General features: G+C 42.9%; 1 protein-coding gene across 1 annotated transcript in view; it reads right to left on the reverse strand.

Annotated features, from left to right (window-relative positions):
* The window catches only part of LOC140478634 (scavenger receptor cysteine-rich domain-containing protein DMBT1-like), a 151,795-nt gene that overhangs the window by 91,040 nt on the left and 46,224 nt on the right, over window positions 1-14,531 (reverse strand). The window contains exon 9 of the mRNA XM_072571852.1: window positions 2,277-2,333. Within this exon, the coding sequence (XP_072427953.1) occupies window positions 2,277-2,333 (57 nt within the window). The remainder of the gene's footprint in view (window positions 1-2,276; window positions 2,334-14,531) is intronic.

A 14,531-nucleotide genomic window follows, 5' to 3' on the forward strand; every position in this document is an offset into this window, starting at 1 on the left:
GACTGGTGAGCCTGATGTCAGTGCTAGGGAAGCTGCTGGAGAAGATACTGAGGGATGCGATCTAATCCCATTTGGAAGAAAATGGGCTTATCAGTGATAGGCAACATGGTTTTGTGCAGGGAAAGTAATGTCATACCGACTTAATAGAATTCTTTGAGGAAGTAACAGAGTTGATTGATGAGGGAAGGGCTGTCGATGTCATATACATGGACTTCAATAAGGCACTTGATAAGGTTCTCCATGGTAGGCTGATGTAGAAGGTGAAGTCACATGGGACTCAGGGTGTAGCAGCTAGATGGAGAGAGAACTGGCTGGCAACAGGAGACAGAGAGTAATAGTGGAAGGAGCTTCTCAAAATAGAGACGTGTGACCAGTGGTTTTGCACAGACATCTGTGCCGGGACCACTGTTGTTTGTGATATGCACAAATGATTTGGAGGAAGGTATAGGTGGTCTGATTAGCAAGTTTTCAGATGACACTAAGATTGATGGAGTAGCATATAGTGAAGGGGATTGTCAAAGAATACAGCAGAATATAAATAGATTGGAGTGTTGGGCCGAGAAATGGCAGATAGAGTACCATTCCGGCAAATGCGAGATAATACATTTTGGAAGATACAATTCAAGAGCAAACTATACTGTAAATCGAAAAGTTCTGAGGAAAATTGATGTACAGACAGATCCAGGTGTTCAGGTCCATTGCTCCCTGAAGGTGGCAATGCAGGACAATAGAGCGATCAAGGAGGTATATGGCATGAGTACAAGCGTTGGCAGGTCATGTTACAGTTGTATACGATTTTGGTTCCGCCACATTTGGAATACTGCATACAATTCTGGTTGGCATGTTACCAAATGGATGTGGATGCTTTGAAGAGGGTGCAGAGGAGGTTCACCAGGATGTTGCCTGGTATGAAGGGCACTAGCTTTGAAGAGAGGTTCATTAGATAAGGTTTATTTTCACTAGAAAGACAGAGGGTAGGGATGGGGGTGGGGGACCTTATTGAGGGTGATAACATCATGAGAGGTATAGACAGGGTGAATAGCAAGAAACTTTTTCCCAGAGTAGGGGATTCAGTTATGAGGAGTCATGAGTTCAAAGTGAGAGGGGAAAAGTTAGGGGAGATATGCATGGATACTTCCTTTTGCAGAGTGTATGGGTGTCTGAAACGCATTGCTAGCGGAGGCAATAGAGGCGGGCACGATAGCGCCATTTAAGATGTATCTAGACAAATACATGAATGGGCAAGGAGCAGAGGGATATAAAGCATTAGAAAATAGACAGCAAATGTAGATTGAGGATCTGAATTAGTGTAAGCTTGGATGACCGACGGCCCTGTTCCTGTGTTGCTATTTTCTTTGTTCTTCGTTCTTTGTCATTGCACCATACTTTCTTTGCCTATTAGTAGAGTGCTTCGGAAAGTTAAAAAATACATCAAATTGTTTTAGAACTCAGAGTCACAGCAATTAGTTCTATTGATATCTATCCTGTGTGTTTAAAAGCCCAAGGCGTTCCAGCTGTTCATTACATTGGACTTCATAAACCAAACAAAATATCACCCAGCTTCATAAAATTTTAAAGTGTATATCCTACCACTATGCAGTTTATGTATGACTATCTGCATCGAGCTTAAAAAGTAGTTGTTATTTTTTGAGGCTATAATGCATTTCGTTTCTTCAAGCTTCCACCCCACCATTTTCATTTTCAAGAGGTCAAAGACTCTCTCAGCAATAAGTTATGTTCGACATTATATTATTTCTTGACATTTCAGTCATGTGATCATACCAAATCTGGACTTTGTTACGAAGGCTGGATCTTAATCATGGTGAAAATGATTATCTGGTGAAAATATATGTGTCCCATCTACTCCTTGGTAATGCACAGTGCTATAAAGTAATGTTGTATGTTGTAAAGTATCCAGGATCAGAGTGAACATTAGTTGCGATCTAAAAGCTTCTTCAATGAGATGACCCACAGAACTCTTCATCCCGAGAATGTGTATCAGGAGGCACAACATTCATGGGAGGATATATTTCAGAAACAGAGGAATCACTCTGGTTCTATGATTTGATGAGTAATTTCCATTTATTTTAAATGTTTATAAAAGCATATGAGAGCATAATGAATGTTCAGAATGGATAGTGTGCATTTGTTTGGAGAATGGGATGGGTGACTATAATCTTACAAGTCTTATTTGTTATTTTGATGCAAAAGATTCATTTTTATCCGCGTTAAATGTAATACTTTTGAATTTAGCTCTGAATGCAGAAAATCTTTACCTTTTTTATTCACAATTTCAACTGATGTGGTTTCACTGGAAGGTTGAACTATTGAGGCTGAAATGCAAAAGGGGAAAAGATTGTTAGTATCTGCAATGCATGTTTCATTGCATGACATGTTTGAACATGAACACTTGAAAATTAAAGAAATGCTCCTTAAGTTAATAAAATTATAGAATGTTGCAACACAAGAGAATATTCGTTACTGGAAGATCTTTCAAAGAGCAATTCAGGTAATTCTTTCCAAGTGAGATCCCAGTGAACAGGCTGCTGGAAATAATGTAATATAATGTTCTGCGATTTTGTTCTACAGAAAATAACTGATCACAAAGTCACTGACCATCACTAACCCCCGATCCATCGGACGATTGGAAGGTTTGACCGTTTAACCAGAATCAGTTTATGGCGGGTAAAGGCACTCTTGCGCTCATCCAAGAAGACAGACGAAAGATAAGCACAACTGGAGGTGGATGCTAGAAAATTGTTTCTGTTAGGCGAGGAGACTAGGACCCGTGGACACAGCCTTAGAATTAGAGGGGGTCATTTCAGAACGGAAATGCGGAGACATTTCTTCAGCCAGAGAGTGGTGGGCCTGTGGAATTCATTGCCACGGAGTGCAGTGGAAGCCGGGATGCTAAATGTCTTCAAGGCCGAGATTGATAGGTTCTTGTTGTCTAGAGGAATTAAGGGCTACGGGGAGAACGCTGGCAAGTGGAGCTGAAATGCGCATCAGCCATGATTGAATGGCGGAGTGGACTCGATGGGCCGAATGGCCTTACTTCCACTCCTATGTCTTATGGTCTTATGGATAATGCAAATCTGGAGAAAACCGAGAGATGATACTATGGATGTCATGGTATAATGATGTGTGAAGTTAGATTTTGGATGTTACAGCGCCTTGTTCTAAAATATCACAAAACATTACTGATGTTATGCTTGGTCGCAAATCTCGGGAAATATTACTGACAAGGGGTCACACTTTTCAGATATATCATGCACGTTGTTGAAAGGTACATAATGACAACTTAACAGCTGTCGATGGCAGTGGGTCGAAAGGTGAACTTTGCACACTAGCCCGGAGTAGTAAAGGACGGTGAGAAACACCTGACAGAAACTCACAGAAGACAATACTAAAACACACATTCCCAACAGAAACTGCCAAAGCATTGATTCAATTTTCACGACTTTATCGTTCTGTTCAAAGCCTCATTTTCTGGAAGAAACCTGAAAGGAGAATAAATGAACGCTTCGCTGAATCTAACATCCCACTGAGTTCGAGTTTATCTGATTGTAAAATGTCTTTTCTGTTGTTGGCAAAACAATTAAATGATATTTGGGATTTCGTTAAAAACACAAGTTTGAAACTATTCTACCACCTTTCCAAACAAATAATTTCACTCATATTTATCTCTAACTTGTAAAGACAATGAAAAGACCCAAAATGATATCATGAATCCACAGGCGCAGAAGCAGGAAAGAACAATATTTTAGAGTGCGGTTTTGAATGTAGTTCATCTTGTTCATTAATAAGTAACCACTGAACTGAACAACTACGATGTTTTAATTACATTGTTTTAAGCCACAGGATGGTATCTCAACTTACAATGAATGAATAATATTTGCGGTTACCGCTCAGGTGGCAGAATTCTGCTCTGCAGAAATTTGCGTTTGATTAAGACAATGGTGCAGTCCATTTAGAACAGACATCTGCTTAATTCCGTATCAGCTGAAAAGTTTCTCGAATCCTTCTGCACGATTAGTACACAGAACATGAGAGCGGCAAAGCCTCTTTCTGTGCAAAAAATATAACTTTTAGGCGAGAATTGACACCTCCCAGTATGACCCATTGAAGTGATACCTACAAACAGCCCAAGATATGAAAAAAGGTGAAGTATTTTGAAATAGAATGAGTATTATTTGAATAAATGACGATGAATTGGAAAGTAACAAAAACCAAAATTTCCAGCATTCGGGTAAGTATTGTTGTGATCTACTTACCCAATGAAACGTGCAGAATCAGAACAAATTATCCCCAGGCTGAGCAATTCATCAAACTCATGCTCCCGCGAGGAGGTTGAGCAATTCATCAAATTCACCAACACATTCCACTCTGATCTTAAATTTACCTGGACCATCTCTGACCCCTCCCTCCCCTTCCTGGACCTCTCCATTTCCATTAATGAAGACTGACTTGACACTGACATTTTTTACAAACCCACCGACTCCCAGAGCTACCTGGATTACACCTCTTCCCACCCTACCTCTTGCAAAATGTCATCCCGTATTCCCAATTCCTCCGCCTCCGCCGGATCTGCTCCCAAGAGGACCAGTTCCACCACAGAACACACCAGATGGCCTCCTTCTTTAGAGACCGTAATTTCCCTTCCCACGTGGTTAAAGATGCCCTCCAAAGCATCTCATCTACATCCCGCACCTCCGCCCTCAGACCCCACTCTTCCAACCCGAACAAGGACAGAACGCCCCTGGTGCTCACCTTCCACCCTACCAACCTTCGCATAAACCAAATCATCCGCTGACATTTCTGCCACCTCCAAACAGACCCTACCACCAGGGATATATTTCCCTCCCCACCCCTTTCCGCCTTCCGCAAAAACCGTTCCTCCACGACTACCTGGTCAGGTCCACGCCCCCAAACAACCCACCCTCCAATCCTGGCACTTTCCCCTGCCACTGCAGGAACTGTAAAACCTGTGCCCACACCTCCTCCTTCACCTCTATCCAAGGCCCTAAAGGAGCCTTCCACATCCATCAAAGTTTTACTTGCACATCCACTAATATCATTTATTGTATCCATTGCTCCCGATGCGGTCGCCTCTACATTGGAGAGACTGGGCGCCTCATAGCAGAGCACTTTAGGGAACAGCTCCGGGACACACGCACCAATCAACCACACCGCCCTGTGGCCCAACATTTCAACTCCCCCTCCCACTCTGCTGAGGACATGGAGGTCCTGGGCCTCCTTCACCGCCGCTCCCTCACCACCAGATGCCTGAAGGAAGTACGCCTCATCTTCCACCTCGGAACAATTCAACCCCAGGGCATCAATGTGGACTTCAACAGTTTCCTCATTTCCCCTTCCCCCACCTCACCCTAGGTCTAAACTTCCAGCTCAGTAACTGTCCCCATGACTTGTCCGGACTTGTCCTACCTATCTTCTTTTCCACCTATCCACTCCACCCTCTCCTCCCTGACCTATCACCTTCATCCCCTCCCCCACTCACCCATTGTACTCTCTTATACTTTCTCCCACCCCTACCCTCCTCTAGCTTATCTCTCCATGCTTCAGGCTCACTGCCTTTATTCCTGATGAAGGGCTTTTGCCCGAAACGTCGATTTCGAAGCTACTTGGATGCTGCCTGAACTGCTGTACTCTTCCAGCGCCACTAATCCAGAATCTGGTTTCCAGCAACTGCAGTCATTGTTTTTACCTAATACATTTCACGGCGACTCTGTTCAAGTTATATGATGGAGAACCTGATCTACGACGAAAGTGTACATCAAAAATTCGAGTGGCTCCAGTTATTCAGTGGAAATTGACTGTGAAATCCGGATTTGTCAAAAATGTCTTTTTTTCTTAGTTTATCAGAATTAGAATTGATGGACCAATAAGCGATGTGATTGCCAATTTAGGTAAAACCGTGGTGATGTCATTTATGGGAGAGGGAGTTCTGTGACCTCAAAACAGTCCATCAGCTTTTTGGTTAGAATTCAAAATATTTGAGGGTTGTATTTAATTATATTCAAATTCGTTCACAAATGAATTTTCAAATTTCTTGAGTTAGTAGTGAGTTTTCAGTGTTATATGGAGTATACAGTTATATACTGAATAGAAACACCCAGTTGCTCCATAATATGATAACCAGTGAGACGTAGAACAACGTACTGATTATGTATGATGCATTCCAAGCTACTGTACTATTAAGTTCAAATTGAAATGACATTATAAATAGATAGATACAGAGGGAAATTGTACCATCAGTTTTTAAAATTATTTTATTCATCTGTGAGACGTGGACGTGACCAGCTGATCAGTATTGATTGCAGTCCTTATTTGCAGCTGACAAATAGCGGTGAGCTACATTCTTCAGCCGTTGCAATCCATGTGCTGTAGGTTACCCACAATGCCATTAGTGAGCAAATTCCAGGATTGTGAACCAATGACATTGAAGAAACTCCAATATATTTCCAAATCAGGATGGTGAGTGGCTTGGAGAGGATCTTAGAAGTAGTGGTGTTTCCATGTTTCTGCTGCCATTTTCCTTCTAAACAGAAGTGGCCATGTATTTGGTGAATTTCTGCAGTGCAACTTTTAGGTTGCTCCTACTGAATGTAGATGGTGCAGTGAACGAATGTTTGGGAATGTAGTGTCAACCTAGACTGCTGCTTTGTACCGAAAGATGTCAAGTTTCTTGATTGTTGTTGGAACTGTCCCCATTCAGACACGTGGGGCATATCCCATCACACTCCTGATTCTCTCTTGCAGATGATGGACAGGTTTTGGTGAGTCAGGAGGTGAGTTACTTGCCACAGCAATCCTGGTCTCTGGCCTGTTTTTATAGCCATTGTGATTATATGATGAGTCCAGATGAGTTTCCAGTCAAATAGTAACCTGAAGTATGTTGATAGTGGTGTAGTAATGTGATGATAACAACATTAAATGTCAAGAGGTGTTGGTTAGAATGTCTTTTATTGGAAATGATCATTGTCTCACATTTGTGTGATATGAATATTACTTGCCACTTGCTAGCCCAAGCCGAGATGATTTTGCTTTTGAAAATGGACTGCTTAAGTATCTGTGGAATCACAAGTGGTGCTCAACTTTGTGCAATCATCAGTGAATATCTGACCTTATGATGCAGAGAAGGTCATTGATGAAGCAGCTGAAGATAATTGTGCCTGTGGCACTACCCTGAGGAATGCATGCTTAGATATCCTGGATCCTATAACCATCATCCTTTGTGCCAGATATAACTTCAACTTTTGTGTCAGCTATAACTACAACTTTTGTTTTCCTGTCTGGGAGCAGCAGGAGACAGAGCGGAGGTGATGTTGGAGCCAAGGAGTTTGCCAGGAAAGTAAGAGAACAATATAAATTCTTACCTTCAAAGCCTGTGGCCTTTTTCCTGTCTGGGAGCTGTAGGAGACAGAGTGGAGGTGACATTAGAGACATATGGAGGTTGCCAGGAAGGTAAGGACTTAGTAGAAATTTGGGCAGAAGCTAAACCTGAGCTACTACACATGTAATATCTCCCTTCCACCCATCCTCCTCTAACCAGAAGAAAATGGATTCTGTCAGGTAAGTTTTCTTTTTCTTTCCTTTCTTTCATGTATTTAAGTGCATTGTTTGGTTTTAGTTAGTTGATATAAAGCTAAGGCTTACAATGACAGGAGACCTCAGACCCGTGGCATGTGCCTCTTGCCTGATGTGGGAGCTCAGGGAAGTGGTTGACGTCCCTCTTACCCTTGTAAGAAGTGTGTCCAGCTGCAGCTCTTGTTTGACAACATGGCAGCTCTGGATCTGTGGATGGACTCACTGTGGAGCATCTACGATGTCGAGGAGGTCTTGGATGGCACGTTTAGTGAATTGGTCACACCGCAGGCTAGAATTGCTAAGGGAATACAGTGAATGGGTGACCAAAAGAGTAGGAAGGCATTGCAAGCATTCTCTGAGGTCATCTCCCTCCAAAACAGGTATATTGTTTTGGATACTGTTGGGGAAGATGGCTCACCAGGGGAAGCAGCAGTTGCCAGGATCATGGCACTGTGGCGGGCACTGCTGTTCAGAAGGGCAGAAAAAAGACTTGTAGGGCCACAGTCATAGGGGATTCTATTGTAAGGGGAGTAGACAGGTGGTTCTGTGGCCAAAAATGAGACTTCTGGATGGTATGTTGTCTCCCAAGTGTCTGGGTCAATGGGCTGCAGAGCATTCTGAAAGGGGAGGGTGAACAGCCAGTTGTCATGGTGCATATAGCATCACTGATATAAGTAAAAAATAAGATGAGCCCTAAAAGCAGAATTAAGGGAGCTTGGAGAGAACTTAAAGAGGAGGTAATCAAAGGTAGTAATCTTGAGTTTGCTTCCAATGCCACTTGCTAGCCAGGGTAGAAATGAAAGAATCGACAGGATGAAGAGGTGGCTTGAGGAATGGTGTAGGAAGGAGGGGTTCAGATTTGTGGGACATTGGTACCGGTTCTGGGGAAGTTGGGACTATTATAAATTGGATGGTCTACACCTGAATCAGACAGGAACTAATGTCCTTGCAGGAGTTTTTGCTATTGCTGTTAGGGAGGTTTTAAACTAATGTGGCAGGGGGCTGGGAACCAGAAGACAAGACCACTAGACAGGGAGGTGAAAACTGGATACTGTAAGGATCACAGAGTTAGCATTACCAAGGGGAAGAGCAGGCAGAGAGCAGATGAGCTCAAATGAACTGGGGCCTGATGTGCATATACTTTAATGCAAGGAGTATAGTGGGTAAGGTAGATGAACACTGGGCTTGGATTGGTGCCTGGGAGTATGACGCCATTGCTGTCACAGAGACTTGAGTGAAGGAAGGGCCTGATTGGCAACTAAATGTTCCAGGATATAGATGCTTCAGACAGGACAGGGTGAGAAGTAAAAGGTGGGGAGGAGTTGCACCGCTGGTCAGGGATTATATTGCGGCTGCACTAAAGGACGACACTATGGAGAGCTTGAGCAGTGAGGTGTTATGGGTGGAGCTGAGAAATAAGAAGGATGCAGTTACATTGGTGGGGTTGTATTACAGGCCTCCCAATAGTGAGTGTGAGGTAGAAGAACAAATAGGTAAACAGATTATGGGAAGGTGTAGAGGCAACAGGGTAGTGGTGATGGGAGATTTTAATTTTCCCAACATTGACTGGGATACACTTAGTGTCAGAGGTCTGGATGAGGCAGAATTTGTAAGGAACGTTCAGGAAAGCTTTCCCCTCCAAGGAAGGGGCCATATTGGACCTGGTGTTGGGGATTGAGCCATGCCAGGTGGTAGAAGTTGCAGTGGGGGATTTCTTTGGTAACAGTGACCACAATTCTGTAAGTTTTAGAATACACATAAACAAAGATGAGAGTGGTCCTAAGGGATGAATACTAAACTGGGCCAAGGCCAGTTGTATCAAAATTAGGCAGGAACTGGGAAATGTGAATTGGACACGGCTATTTGAAGGAAAGTCCACATTTGATATATGGGAGGCTTTCAAACATAGGTTAAAGGTAGTGCAGGATAGGCACGTCTCTTTGAAAACAAGGGATAGGAAAGGCAAGATTCATGAACCGTGGATGACAGGAGAAATTGTATGATGTGCCAAGAGGAAAAGGGAAGCGTACATAAGATCCAGGCAGCTAAGAACAGAATGGCCTTGGAGGAATATCGGGAGATTGGACCAATCTTAAATGAGGAATCTAGCGGGCTGAAAGGGGTCATGAAATAACTTTAGCGAGCAGAATTAACGAGAATCCCAATAATCAAGAGGGTAACTAGAGAAGATGTTGGTCCAGTAAACGAATAAGAAGGATGGTTGTGTGAATGAGAGGATGGTTGAGATTTTCAATGATTACTTTGCATCAGTGTTCACTGAGGAATGGGAGGTGATGAATGCTGAGATTCAAGATAGAAGTTTGTTTACTCTGGATCATGTTGACATAAGGAGGAAACATGTGTTTGATGAACAAATTCCCAGGACCAGATGGGATCTATCCCAGGTTGCCTAGGTAATAGCTGAGGTCCTGACAGATATCTTTGTAGCATCCTTAAACACAGGTGAGGTGCCAGAGGAATGTAGGGTTGCTCATGCTGTCCTCCTTTACAAGAAGGGTGGTAGGGATATTCCAGGTAACTATAGACCAGTGAGCTTGATGTCAGTGGTGGGAAAGTTGCTGGAGAAGGTACTAAGGGATAAAATCTATTTTTATTTGGAAATAAATTGGCTTATTATTGAGAGGCAACATGATGTTTTTGTAGGGTACATCGTGCCTTACCAACTTAATAAAATTCTTTGAGGAAGTGATCAAGTTGATAGATGAAGGAAGGGCTGAAAACGTCATATACATGGACTTTACTAAGGCGTTTGATAAGGTTCCCCATGGTAAACTAATGGAGAAAGTGAAGTCATATGGCATGCAGTGTTCAAGCTAGGTGGATAAAGAACTGGTTGAGCAACAGGAGACAGAGTTGTAGTTGAAGGGAGTTTCTCGAAATAGGGGAAGGTGACCAGAGGTGTTCCATAGAGTTCTGTACTGGGGCCACTGTTGTTTGTAATATACATAAATTATCAAGAAGAGGGCATTGTTGGTCTGATCGGTTTGCAGATGGCCCGAAGATTGGTGGAGTAGCAGAAAGCATAGGGCATGTCAAAGAATACAGGATAATACGGATAGACTGGAGAGTTGGGCAGAGACGTGGCAGATGGAGTTCAATCCAGGCAAAAGTGAGGTCTTGCAGTTTGGGAAGTCTAATTCTAGCGCGAAATATACTGTAAACAGAATAGAGGTAAAAACAATGACTGCAGGTGCTGGAAAGCAAATACTGGATTAGTGGTGCTGGAAGAGCACAGCAGTTCAGGCAGCATCCAACGAGCAGTGAAATCGATGTTTCGAGCAAAAGCCCTTCATCTGGAATGTAAACAGAATAACCTTGAGAAAAGTTGATGAGCAGAGAGATCTGGGAGTTCAGGTCCATTGTACCCTGAAGGTTGTTGCACAGGTGGATAGGGTGGTCAAAGAGGCATATGGTATGCTTGCCCTCATCAGTCGGGGTACTGAGTGTAAGAGCTGGCAGGTCATGTTAAAATTGTACAAGACTTTGGTTCGGCCGCATTTAGAATACTGTGTACAGTTCTGGTCACCACATATCAAAAGATGTGGACACTTTGGAGAGGGTGCAGAGAAGATTTACAAGGATGTTGACTGGTGGGGAAAGTGCTAGCTATGAAGACAGATTGAGTAGGTTAGGATTGTTTTGATTGGGGAAAAAAGGAGATTGAGGGGGGACCTGATTAAGGTCTACAAAATCATGCAGGGTGTAGACAGGGTAGATAGAGATAAGCTTTTTCCCAGTGTGAGGGATTCAATGGTGAGAGGTCATGTGTTCAAGGTGATGGGTGAAAAGTTTAAGGGGGATATACACAGAGGGGGTAGGTGCCTGGAATGTGTTACCAGCAGAGGTAGTAGGTTCAATTAAAATGTGTATGGATAGATGCATCAGTAGGTGAGGAGCAGAGGGATACAGATGCTTAGGAATTCGGCAACAGGTTTAGAGAATGGATTTGGATCGGCTCAGGCTTGGAGGGCCAAAGGAACTGTTCCTGGTCTGGAAATTTTCTTTGTTCTTTGTTGTTAACCAATGCAGTGTTTTCCCCTGATATTCATAGACTCCAGTTTTTCTACAGTTCCTTGACATCACACTTGGTCAAATGCAGCATGGATGTCAAGGGCTATGACTCACTTCACATCTGGAATTCAGCTTTTTTTTGTCAATGATTGAAGGAATGCTGTAACAAGGTCAGGAGCTGAGTTGTCATGTTGGGACACAAACTGGGCTTCACTGAGCAGGTTACTTCTGAGCAAGTGTTGCTTAATAGCATTGTTGATGACACCTTCCATGACTTTACTGATGATTTACAGTTGACTAATAAGGCAGTGATTGGCTGGGTTGAATTAGTTCTGCCTTTTGTATAGACAACATACCTGAGGATTCTTCCAAATTGTTGAGTAGATACCCGTGTTATAGTTGTACTTGGTTAGGGGAGTGGCAAGTTATGGAGCAAAAGTCTTCAATATTATTGTTTGGAATGTTGTGACGATCCATAGCATTTGCAGCATCCAGTGCCTCCAATTGGGAGGGATTCTGGGTAATCCCAGATGGATAACGGGAAAAATTTCTGGCTGTAACGCTGCTCCTTTTTTTTGAGGTATTTAGGTGCTGGAGGTGATTTCCTCGAATTCCAGGAGTAACAATTACTGTTTCATCAGTTGCATCTTTGGGGGGTGAAAAAGTCAAAACAACAGCAGTTTTAAAAGGGAGAAGAACAGACAAAGGAAGCACATGGTAAGGACAGTGCAGGAGAGTGAGTGAGTGAGTGAGAGAAAGAGAGAGAGAGAGAGAGAGAGAACCTGCACAGTTACTGCCTTTGCTATTTTGACTTCAATGTCGCTGGAAAAATTACAAACCGTGAAATTCACAACTAATCTTGGAGGAACCTATTTAGGCAAAGTTCACAGTGCATAATCAGATAAGTTCATCGTTGTTTTAAGTGTGTCCAACAGAAAGGCTGCAGTAGTGAGTAGAGTGGGTTCTTTCTTGATTATGTTTTTTTTGGAGTTATGTCTCTTGATTAAACTTGAAATATAAGCCATAACTATTAATTTAACCTGGGGCAGTGTTTTGTAGAGGAATAAGACGGTGTTACTTTCTGGGTCTGTAGATTGTGAAGGAGCAAAAATGGTCTTTACTACAGTGATATGTACTTCTTGTCAGATGTGGGAGCTTAAAGAGCTTAAGGGTTACTGTGGATTATATCTGCCATAAATGCTATTAGATGCAAATCTTATCAGATCGAATGGATCAGTTGGAGAGACAGTTAGAAGCAATGAGAAATTTGCAACATCAACAGTATGTGATGGATGGCAATTATAGAAGGGGGGAAAAGTCTCAGATACAGTCACATAGATGGGTTAACTCCAGGAAAAGTAAGAGATGTAGGCACCTAGTGCAGGAGTCTTTTGTGGACATACCCATTTCAAACAGGTATGGTGTTTTGGAAATTGTAGGGGAGTGATGGATTCTCAGGGGAACGAAGCATGAACAGCCAAGTTTCTAGTATTGAGACTGCCTCTAATGCAATGAAGGGTACGTCTGCTTCCAAGAGATCAATTGTATGAGGTAATTCTGTAGTCCAAGGTAAAGACTGACATTTCTGTAGCCAGCAGCTTCCCTGGTGCCAGGATCAAGGATGTCTCAGAGGGTGCAGAGTGTTCTCAAGGGGGAGAGGAGCCAGCAAGAGGTCATTGTCCACATTGGAACCAATGACATAGGAAGGGAAAAGGTTGAGATTCTGAAGGGAGATTACAGAGAGGCAGAAATTTAAAAAGGAGGCCCTCGAGTAGTAATATCTGGATTACTCCCAGTGCTACGAGCTAGTGAGGGCAGGAATAGGAGGATAGAGCGGATGAATGCATGGCTGAGGAGCTGGTGTATGGGAGAAGGATTCACATTTTTGGATCATTGGAATCTCTCTTTTGGGGTCGAAGTGACCTGTACAAGAAGGACAGATTGCACATAAATTGGAAGGGGACTAATATACTGGCAGGGAAATTTGCTAGAGCTACTTGGGAGGATTGAAACTAGTAAGGTGGTGGTAGGACCCAGGGAGATAGTGAGGCAAGAGATCAATCTGAGACTGGTACAGTTGAGAACAGAAGCGAGTCAAACAGTCAGGGCAGGTAGGGACACGATAGGACTCATAAATTAAAGTGCATTTATTTCGATGCAAGGGGCCTAATAGGGAATGCAGATGAACTCAGGGCATGGTTAGGAACATGGGACTGGGATATAATAGCAATTGCAGAAACATGGTTCAGGGATGGACAGGACTGGCAGCTTATTGTTCCAGGATACAAATGCTACAGGAAGGATAGAAAGGAAGCAAGAGAGGAGGGGGAGTGGCGTTTTTGATAAGGGATAGCATTTCAGCTGAGCTGAGGGAGGATATATCCGGAAATACATCCAGGGAAGTTATTTGGGTGGAACTGAGAAATAAGAAAAGGATGATCACCTTTTTGGGATTGTAGTCTAGACCCCCTAACAGTCAGAGGGAAATTGAGAAACAAACTTGTAAGGAGATCTCAGCTATTTGTAAGAATAATAGAGAAGTTATGGTCAGGGATTTTAACTTTCCAAACATAGACTGGGACAGCCATAGTGTTAAAGGTTTTAGATGGAGAGGAATTTGTTAAGTGCGTACAAGACAATCTTCTGATTCAGTATGTGGATGTACCTACTAGAGAAGGTGCAAAACTTGACCTACTCTTGGGAAATAAGGCAGGGCAGGTGACTGAGGTGTCAATGGAGGAGCACTTTGGGGTCTGCGACCATAATTCCATTAGATTTTAAAATAGTGATGGAAAAGGATAGACCAGATCTAAAAGTTGAAGTTCTAAATTGGAGAAAGGCCAATTTTGACGGTATTAGGCAAGAAATTTCTAAAGCTGATTGGTGACAGA

This window comes from Chiloscyllium punctatum, chromosome 6 (genome assembly GCF_047496795.1).
Source record: "Chiloscyllium punctatum isolate Juve2018m chromosome 6, sChiPun1.3, whole genome shotgun sequence".
Taxonomy (NCBI): Eukaryota; Metazoa; Chordata; class Chondrichthyes; order Orectolobiformes; family Hemiscylliidae; genus Chiloscyllium; species Chiloscyllium punctatum.